The sequence below is a fragment of the Bidens hawaiensis genome, unplaced genomic scaffold (assembly GCF_021521415.1).
Source record: "Bidens hawaiensis isolate Kalapana, Puna unplaced genomic scaffold, B.hawaiensis_p1.1 tig00017157_1, whole genome shotgun sequence".
NCBI lineage: Eukaryota > Viridiplantae > Streptophyta > Magnoliopsida > Asterales > Asteraceae > Bidens > Bidens hawaiensis.
In genome coordinates, this window is record NW_027492594.1 from 423,845 (window position 1) to 435,015 (window position 11,171).

The 11,171-nt window shown below is 39.0% G+C and overlaps 2 protein-coding genes across 2 annotated transcripts in view; both read left to right on the forward strand.

The window, feature by feature from the left end:
• LOC143553199 (GPCR-type G protein 1-like) overlaps window positions 1-11,171 on the forward strand; it is a 111,398-nt gene that overhangs the window by 25,079 nt on the left and 75,148 nt on the right. The gene's annotated exons all lie outside the window — the stretch shown is intronic.
• LOC143553195 (uncharacterized) lies at window positions 5,230-9,918 on the forward strand. Its single transcript, XM_077043234.1, has 7 exons — window positions 5,230-5,608; window positions 5,710-5,805; window positions 6,425-6,845; window positions 7,565-7,655; window positions 7,741-8,074; window positions 8,150-8,298; window positions 9,151-9,918. The coding sequence occupies exons 1-7, from the start codon at window positions 5,372-5,374 to the stop codon at window positions 9,668-9,670; spliced, it is 1,848 nt and encodes a 615-aa protein (XP_076899349.1). The 5' UTR covers window positions 5,230-5,371; the 3' UTR covers window positions 9,671-9,918.

The following is an 11,171-nucleotide window of genomic DNA, read 5'->3' on the forward strand; positions in this document are numbered from 1 at the left end:
GATCTTCGTCTCGGTTCTCAGATCTGTTCATCCATTATTCTAGATCTGTGATTTTCTCCTCTCCCAAGAAAAATCCAGATCTGGAAGTTTACAGAAAGATGTTTCAAGATTTGTTCCATTAAAGCTCAAAAAGATCCATAGATCTAAAAGATGCTTCCAGATCTGTATAAAAATGAAGCTGAAAGAAATTTGTAGATCCAAAAAGAAACTACCTGATCCGGACGGTCAAGCCTCCGGATCTGTGATGGTTTTAAATTCTCTCCACTTCGGATCTGGTTTACAGATCTAGATCTAGGTTATAGATCTGGATTTTAGGTTTAAAATTACATCATATACTGCGCCATCGCCATCGCGGAAAAATGTGATGGCCGCCCGTGCGCCATCGCAGATAAGACTCCTGACGCTGTGCATGCGCACCCGCGAGTCATCACTTCGCCGCCATGCATGCGCTCCCGCAAAAACCCAACACGTGGGTCGGAAGACGACTCCATGCCTTTGGTTTTGCGCAGAAGACTTCACTGCCATGCATGCGCGCCCGCGAGTCACCACTCCGCCGCCATGCAAGGGCACTGCCGAGGATCAAGATTCTGCTACCATGCATGCGCGTCACTGGAGATCAAGTCTCCTCTTCCATGCATGCGCAGTGCCGAAGATCAAAACTTCGCCACCATGCATGTGCGCCCACGAGTCACCACTCCGCCGCCATATTTCAATAATATTTAAAGGTTGGGAATCCTCATAAACCCATAAGGCCACGCGCCAAATTTAAAGGTTGGGAATCCTCATAAACCCATAAGGCCACGCGCCAAATTTAAAGGTTGGGAATCCTCATAAACCCATAAGGCCACGCGCCAAACTTAAAGGTTGGGAATCCTCATAAACCCATAAGGCCACGCGCCAAATTTAAAGGTTGGGAATCCTCATAAATCCATACGGCTACGCGCCAAACTTATAAGGTTGGGAATCCTCAAACCCATAAGGCCACGCGCCAAATTTAAAGGTTGGGAATCCTCATAAACCCAAAAGGCCACGCGCCAAATTTAAAGGTTGGGAATCCTCATAAACCCATAAGGCCACGCGCCAAACTTAAAGGTTGGGAATCCTCATAAACCCATAAGGCCACGCGCCAAATTTAAAGGTTGGGAATCCTCATAAACCCATACGGCTACGCGCCAAACTTATAAGGTTGGGAATCCTCAAACCCATAAGGCCACGCGCCAAACTTAAAGGTTGGGAATCCTCATAAACCCATAAGGCCACGCACCACCGCGGATCAACCATTCCGCCACTCTACATGCGCACCGCCATGATGCTTGCGCGCAGTCGCGTATCACATTCCACCAACTTGATCCGGTGGGTAAAACTCCGCCGCCACGGAACGCATGCGACCTTCTTGAAGTTCGACGCTAACTCTGGCAATTACGAACTCCATGCAACCATCCCAAATGTTCAAAATGGTGGCAGGAACGTGCAGAGGCAAACTATTAAGTCTAATCTCTTACCTCGCTCGCGCAAGATATGACACATTAGACTTGGGGGGCTTGAAGGGGTATGCACCCGCCTTAACATCGAGCGGGGCGGGTCAACCCACAAGATATAGACGAGACTTGAAATCAGGATGTCATGAAGACACAAAGCCAAAACCTATGCGCGTGGCGCATATCACATATGCTCACGCGTCACATATGCTCACGCGTCACATATGCTCACGCTTCACATATGCTCACGCGTCACATATGCTCACGCGTCACATGCTCACGCATATCACATCAGCGCATGCAACATCTGCGCGTGGCGCATGACAAAAAGCCTATGCGCAAGCGCATGCAACATCTGCGCGTGGCGCATGACACAAAGTCTACGCGCAAGCGCATGCAACATCTGCGCGTGGCGCATGACACAGCCTAGGCGCAAGCGCATGAAACATCTGCGCGTGGTGCATGACACAAAGCCTACGCGCAAGCGCATGAAACATCTGCGCATGACACAAAGTCTACGCGCAAGCGCATGCAACATCTGCGCGTGGCGCATGACACAGCCTATGCGCAAGCGCATGAAACATCTGCGCGTGGTGCATGACACAAAGCCTATGCGCAAGCGCATGAAACATCTGCGCATGACACAAAGTTTACGCGCAAGCGCATGCAACATCTGCGTGTGGCGCATGACACAGCCTATGCGCAAGCGCATGAAACATCTGCGCGTGGTGCATGACACAAAGCCTATGCGCAAGCGCATGAAACATCTGCGCATGACACAAAGCAAAAACTTATGCGTAAGCGACACAACAAATGAGACAATAGTCTAATCCAAATCAGGATAAGGACAACCTTATTTAGCAGCAATGAACTGGGGGACTATCGATACACGTTTGTGATTAAAACTTTATTAACAAGTTTATATTACAAGTTCAATGAACTAGGGGACTATCGTGGTATACCACCACTACATTATCGCGATGGAAGACATCCGAATCTTAGGTCGGGAGCCTAATAATATCCCAAACGGCCACGCGCCACGTAGGTTGGGCACACCTCATAATTTGCCCGAGGATGGGAACCTTGTAATACATCCACTTTTAGTTGATATGTTTTTGCAGGTTCGGCTACGAGTCGCACAAGCACCTATGACATTATTATTATCTGGCCGTTTGTGCCTCCATTATTATTTTGAAAACAAGTTGGGATAGTCATCCTGCGTAGAAGAGGCCCTTGCGGGCCAGTCATTATCATCATATTATAGCTCATAAGCCGCAACTCGCGCATGCTTTATTATTTTATAGCTCGTAAGTCGCCTCGCGCGCAAGCTTCATTATTTTTATAGCTCGTAAGTCGCCTCGCGCGCAAGCTTCATTACTTTTATAGCTCGTAAGCTGCCTCGCGCGCAAGTTGCGTTACATTATTATCAAGATGCGCACTCTATCTTCTATCAGGCCCCGCGCCACTATTGTTATGATGCGTGCTATATCTTATTCATGCCAGTGCACCATTATTATCATAAGGATCACAACATGTCACCATCATGGAGAAAACCTCTCAAAACTCAGAGACAATAAAGACAAGGCCGAAGAAAGGGGAAAAAACCGCCTCATACCCTAACACACCTTATGAAGTCCAGCGCTCCACCTAAACGCTTGCACGCCTAGGAGCAACACTGGACTTGGGGGCTTGTAGGGGTATGGTACTAAACCCGGCTTACGACCTTAATTTATTATATCTGGCTTATTTTATTATATGGACTAATACAATATTATTGGGCTGAGGGGGTTTTGTGGAGGTAACCCTAACTAGGCTAGGCCCATTAGGGTACCATGAGGCTCCCTATATAAGGAGGTCTCCACCTCCTTATTAAGGGTTGTTGTTGCTCTCAAGAAGAGCCACCACCATAACCATTTTTGTGTCTGTAAACAAGAGATCCTTGAGATTTCTTAGCAGTCACCTCCACACCCCCGAAAAGCCATTGCAGATTTCAAGCAAAACCGGAGAAGAAGATCAAGACGTGGTTCGTTCATCTCGAAGACCGAGGAACATCGTCATGGATCAGGTCAGATTCATTTCATGTTTCGACAAACTTTAAATACATTATGTATATTAAAATGATCAAATCATCTTAGTTGAGTTGGTAAGCTACAAATATTTTAGAAGTAATGTATTGAGTTCATTCCCATCAACAACATATTTTTGTCATTCCCACTTTGATGGATGATAAGGTGGTTAGAGTATTAAATAAGAGGCCAAACCCTCCCCATAATGTGTAAATATTTAGTCGTTCAATAAAAATGTATTTTAAAATGAGAAAATTACATCACATTTTTTTAAAATAGACACTTAAATTTAGCCTCCAACCCCAATGGGCATTTAAATGTAGCCGATCAGGATTCGTCACGTGCCCCCCCAAGACGGCTAAAAATATGAAAGGCGGCTACGCATTAGCTGCCACTATTTGAACTCTGAAAATCATGAAAAGTGACTTCAGACTAATAAGACACAGCCACATGTCTAAAGCCGGCTAAAGTTAGCCTACAAGTCTTAGTCGTCTCGATGTAGCCATTTTCAGAGTTCAAAGAGCGGCAGCTAAGGCTTTCATATTTTTAGCCGTATTAGGGTACATAGCAAAACCCATTGGCTCAATTTGAATATCTGTTGAGGTTGCAGACTAAATTTTGGTGTCTATTTTAGTCACACTTGGTTATTTATGTAATTTTCTTTTTAGTATAATGTAAATCCATTCCAAGAACCGTGGATGTAATTGACGAATAAACAATAAGGTTATATGTAGTGCAGGGGCTACAAAATGTGGTGACTTACAACATGTGGCGCCCAGTTAGTAAATAATTAGTTTTTGTTTTTCTTCCTCACGTTTACATGAGGACAAAGGACCTGGGGGTATTATGGTCAGACCAACCCGTATGAGGATTCGTTGATACATCACCCACGTTGGTCTGTACTTCAAGGTTCATTATTTACTGACAACAATGTTTGTCACGAATTTCTTCAACGAGGCACCCCTCCATCTGAGATGCAACGCCAACGTCGGCGACCTCGTTATGAATTGGTCAACTCTTTCTCTTCAACATGGCTAACGCTGTCTCCACCAGTCAGGAAATCTATCGGGACTGGTTAGCCATGAGTGAAACGTGGGATGAACTCGAGAGAATGCTGAGGTGGCGAAGAAAGAAGCTGAGGACTAACGCATATCTGCGAGGTGTGATGGTGTTGTAGCCCCCCCCCCCACATATATATATATATAGGGGTAAGTTAACTTACAAATGAAATTAACGTGCTAAACATGAGAATCAAGTAGAGAAATTATATATATACAAGTAGAGTAATTATGTAATTACTTCATAAAGTAATTACATAATTACTCTACTTGTATATATAATTCGCTCTATTTGATTATCATGTTTAGCACGTTAATTTCATTTGTACGCTAACCTTCCCCTATATATATATATATGCATGTGTGTGTATCACACACATAAACTATTATAATAATAACAGAACAACAAAGGTAACAGATGACAAAAACACCTCGCCCCCGCCCGATTATCGCCCAATTTGGCTATTTTGTCGCCCCAATACAAACAGCCTAAGGACAATCCGTGTAATTTGTGATAGCTATGGATTAAACATGCAATATTATAACTTTTACACTATGGAGACCACTTGTGTAATTAACTAATTAAGTCGAGTGATATGATAAACCGCCGTCAACCAATTCATTCCGAAACCCTACATAAACCCTGAAGCCACCATCGGTGCCTTCTAGAAACACAACCAACCGAAATGAACTCAATTCTTGTTTCAATTCACCATTAGATTGATTCATTCCTAGGGTTTCAATTGAAGTCAATTATTAGCACACAGCAATGGCAAACACTTCCGGTTCCGGCTTCTTTAACTTTCCTCCATTCTCTTCTTCACCTTCACCGTCACCGTCTCCGGCTGCCGATCCTAAATCACCTCCGGCGCAAAATGATAAACAGGCGCCTCCACGTGTCCGTAACGATAATCCGAGAACGACGTCTGCTGGATTCGATCCTGAGGCCTTGGAAAGAGGTGCTGAAGCTGTTAAGAAGATTGCAGCATCTAAGGAACCTAAAAAGGTTTATTACTTACTTGACTTAATATTTGAAACTAATATTTGAAATGATGATTTAGTTTTTATGTTTATATGTTTTGAGTTTTATAATTTGTGTTTTTTTAGGTATTTGAGTTGATGAAGAAGCAGGAAGAGACTCGGCAGGCGGATTTAGCTGCGAAAACGGCCGAGTTTAAGGCAATGCAGGCTCAGGCTGAAACTGTAAGCTTTGCCTCTGGTTTCAGCATGATTTATGATGCATGTTTTCAACAATTGTGTTTTACCTATGTCAGCTAAAATGTATATGTTATTAATTCGAAGTTTGTTATTTGATGACTTGGACATTTGGTTTTTCTTTATGCTGATTTAAGAAACATAAGAATATCTTTTTGATGTTAGTGTTTGGTGCTTCTTCTACTATGTGGAAATAAAAAATGAAAGATAATAATATGTTTAGTGATGGTGTGTAATAACAGCTTTGCTTATAAACAAAGATTGGCATTTCATCATTATTAATCATCAAACTAGGTCATCAGTCTGTGCTATATACAAGTTAAATAAAGAACATGTTAAATATTTAGTAATGAAGGTTTAGGAGTTATAAACCGGTGTTTTGTGATAACATATGATTGAAATAACGTATAAGTACTTAAAAGTATTAACACTTTTTCTTATAATTAGTGTTAAACTACAGTTGTTTATAGTTATAATTAGTATAATTAGTGTTACGAGTTATATTTGGATAATAGAAATGTGCCATGTAAACGGGCGAGCGGAAAAACACGCTTGTTCATGTAAAGACTTTGTTTTGCATTATTTGAATGTTTTTGTTTATTTATAGGAGAGGCAAAGAGTGATATACGAGGAGCAGAAAAAGCTAGCTCAACAACAAGCACAAAATAAATCACAAATGGCTCGCTATGAGGATGAGTTAGCAAGGAAAAGAATGCAGGCAGAAAACGAGTATCACAGAACAAGAAATCAAGAGCTTGTAAAAATGCAAGAGGAGTCATCAATTAGGCAAGAACAAGCCAGAAGAGCGACAGAAGAGCAAATTCAGGCACAAAAGAGACAAACAGATAGAGAGAGAGCTGATATTGACAGGGAAACATATAGGATTAAAGCCATGGCTAAAGCAGAAGCAAAAGCCCATGAAGCTAAATTGGCAGAAGATGTCAATAAACGTATGCTCATTGAACGTGCAAATGCAGAAAGAGAGAAATGGGTGTCTGCAATTAACACTACTTTTGAACACATCGGAGGTATGCACTTGTTTTTATGTTAAAGCATATGTATAGTTGTGTGATATGAACCTAGAACTACTCAACGAATCGAGTCAGCCCATCTGACTCGGTTAGGGCAGTTCCAGATACCCATTTACCTTAATCAGTTACCTAAACGTGGAGCGGTTTTACTTTCTTTGTTTTTATAGTACCTTGGATGTAGATTAGGGTGCAGGTTTGAAATATTTTAGTTTATCTTTGTAATCTGAAATCTTTCCTTCTCAATCTGGGACTTTTATTACGGTTCTAATCAATCATTTGAGTCTAATCGCTTTTGTAATTATATTTGACTCATGCAAGTTCTTATAAAAACCAGTTATTTTTCTTGTTTCAACTCGTTACTTAGCATTAGTTTTTTAGATTATAAAGATATTTCATGAGAACTATACATAAGCATATTATTTCCAAAAATGAGAGAATATTATAGCGGTAAATAACTGGTTCGATTTACACAGCCGGCTCCAGCTTCTAAGTTCCAAACCGTCGGCCAGACCGTCATACTCGTATTTCAAACCGCAAAACGCAAACCAAATCATATAAATCTCAAACCGGCTAAACTAACTGTCTTCATTTGGGTGGCTTGGTTGGTTTTGACAGTTTGGACACCGTACCAACCTGCTAATTTTGCCACCACTAGTTAGAATATTATGTTTATTGATCATTAATAATGAGGCAAGGTAATGAATTTGTTCTTTTAGGGGGACTGCAGGCAATATTAACTGATCAAAACAAGTTGGTAGTAGCTGTTGGTGGTGTCACAGCTCTTGCTGCAGGGATCTACACAACAAGGTATTTTTTTGGTGGTTTCATTAATACTTATTTATGTTATATAATTTAATTACAAACTATTTATTGCCTGTTACAACACACACAGAGAAGGTGCTAGGGTGGTGTGGAGCTATGTGGACAGAATATTAGGACAGCCATCACTAATCAGAGAATCTTCTAGAGGAAAATATCCATGGTCAGGCTTTTTCTCACGCGGTCTAAGTACCCTATCACGTGGCAGTCAGAACGGGTCAACTTCTCAGAACGGAAACGCGTTTGGTGAAGTTATTCTTAATCCATCTCTTCAAAAGAGAATTCAGCAGTTAGCCAATGCAACTGCTAATACAAAAGCTCATCAAGCACCGTTTAGGAATATGCTCTTTTATGGCCCACCAGGAACCGGGAAAACAATGGCAGCTCGAGAGTTAGCAAAAAAATCGGTATCAATTTTAGCTTTTTTATTTACAATATTTCTGTATATTGACTCATCTTATATGTGGTTTAAAATGTTTCAGGGACTTGATTATGCATTAATGACTGGTGGAGATGTTGCACCGTTAGGATCCCAAGCTGTTACAAAAATACATCAGTTATTTGATTGGGCCAAAAAATCCAACAGAGGCCTTTTGCTTTTTATTGATGAAGCAGATGCGTTTTTATGCGAGTAAGTAATTCTTTATATTGTCGTTTGAAAAAAAAAGTCATTCTTTTTATTAATTTGTTGGCATATGCTAATAAGTTAAAGAACCTCAATGTATGCACCAACGATTATGGTATAAGAACACTTTTTTGGAATATGCTTACACCAAAGTCTTATGTACTTGATAGCTTGATTTACATTAAATATGTGAAGGGTATAAAACAAATCGACATTATTCGAAAGGGTTAAAACGAAAAATATGGATCTTGGTGTTTTGGTGCGTACGTTGGAAATGAACTAATTGATACAACTAACACAAATTTATGTGTTTTATTTATTTAAATTGAACACAAATAAGTTAATGTAAATGATTTTATATTAAATATAAAGTTCATCGACTACTGTGTGTGTGTGTGTGTCAAATTACAAATACACATATTTGAATTAATTAAAATAAGTGAAAGGTATGAAATAAATTGACATTATTTAAAAAGGTTTAAAATGAAAAACATGGATCTTGGTGTTTTGGTGCATACGTTGGAAATGAGCTAATTGATACAACTAACACAAATTTTGTGTTTTATTTATTTAAATTGAACACAAATAAGTTAATGTAAATGATTTAATATTAAATATAAAGTTCATTGACGATGATAAAACTTAATTCTCTGTGTGTGCGCGTGTCAAATTACAAATACACATATTTGAATTAATTAAAATAAGTGAAAGGTATGAAATAAATTGACATTATTCAAAAAGGTTTAAAATAAAAAACATGGATATTTTGTATGGTGTTTTGGTGCATACATTGAAATGAGTCATATTACTTAATGGATATAACTAACACAAATTGTTGTGTTTTTATTTGTTTAAAAGGCGGAACAAAACTTATATGAGTGAAGCTCAAAGAAGTGCCCTAAACGCACTTCTGTTTCGAACGGGTGACCAGTCAAAGGACATAGTCTTGGCACTAGCTACAAACCGTCCCGGTGATCTTGACTCAGCCGTTGCAGACCGCGTTGATGAAGTTCTAGAATTCCCATTACCTGGTGAAGAAGAAAGATTCAAACTATTAAAACTTTATTTAGACAAATACATCGCTAAAGCTGGTGCAAGAAAACCGGGGTTGTTTTCGAAGTTTTTTCAAAAGCAACAACAGCAGATTGAGATCAAGGGTTTAACTGATGACATAATTAAAGAAGCTGCTGCAAAAACTGATGGGTTTTCAGGAAGAGAAATTGCTAAACTTATGGCGAGTGTACAAGCTGCTGTTTATGGAAGCGAAAATTGTGTTCTTGATCCGGCTTTGTTTCGTGAAGTGGTTGATTATAAGGTTGCAGAACATCAGCAGAGGCAAAAGCTGGCGGCTACCGACAGTGCTGGCGGCGGTAATTAGTTGTTTTGAGTTATCTGCTTTTGTGTCATTTTGGGTGCATCTGATGAAGAGTTTTATTGATATACAAACATGAATTGGTTTTACAATTTAGGAAGAAGTATGTTTTGTTGTTAGGCAAGGTTCATTGCGCAATAATATGAGGCATTTATGTTTTGGCTAAGGTCAGACAGTCTTATGATTGTCTGATAGACTGACAAATACTCCTGGCATATTATGTTTTTGACCCTTTTTGGTAATTTTGAACCGGATCTGGTTATTAATTTTTGTTCTGTAGTTACCAAAATGGGTCGAACAGTGTTATAAACAGACGCCACCTGGTACTAATTGATGTATCCATGGCACCTAAATGTAACAAACTGTCACTATATGATTCATGTCACAAAGTTTAGTTTTGTTGGCGTTTAATATGACTGGTGACGGGTTAGCGAAAGCTGTCAACATAGACCCTTGTTTTGCTCCATTCATGGCTACTGAGAAATGAAGATTGGCCTACATGATGTAGGCGGAAGTTATCGAAGTTCTCTATTAAAACCAAAACTGGTTATTAAGTGTATTTGAGATTTTTAAGGTTCCAATTCATGCATGTTATTCATAGAGGAGCGAATTTTTTGTTCATGTTTTGGTTCACTTTCATCTAAATTTCTGTTGACCATCCTTACGAATTAAAGAACTTAGGTAGTGTTAGGCCTAAAGGAATGAGTGGCGGAATAGAATGGATCATTTCAAAGAAATGAAAAAACCATGTTTGGTTGTTATGTGGTAATGGAATGAACCATTTAGTAATAAATAAAGTTCCTTCCAAATATATAATTTTCATTCTTTAAGTAGGTGTTTTTTTTCATTCCTCCAAAGAATAGAATCAACAATTATAATATATTAATATTAGTAATAAAATATATTATGATTATTAACTATATTTTATTATCATTATTTTTGTATATTATAATAAATCAATTACAATATTAAAGTTATTATCAATTATTATCAGTAGTATTATTATTAGTTGATGAGTCAACGCTTCACATCACGTATGCGTGGTTCAAGATTTTTTCGATGATTTTTATTTGGTTTAATGATATCGTTAAAGCGCACAAGTCTTAAAAAATGAGTTAATATGAATATTCATATTATTAGTATTTATTATTATTATTGTTGCTATAATAATAATAATAATAAAGGGATGATAATTTCATTCCTATATGGTAACTAAAGTACCAAACACAACAATTAAATGGTAATGATCCATTTTATTCTTTTTTTCATTCTGATCCCACGTCCATTCTATGCCACCTTAGCCAACCATACCATAACAAACCCCCAGTCATCACTCTCCTCTACCCACCTTCTCGCTAAGTGGGTAACGCTCTAGAGAGCTCAAAAAGTGGGATCCACCCTTATTTCAATCAATCTTCTATTTTTTTTAATATCTTGGTTAACTAAACTCCCTCCATTACACTTGTTTATTGAGTTTCGTTAGTTAAAGTTCACTGCCTATGTGACA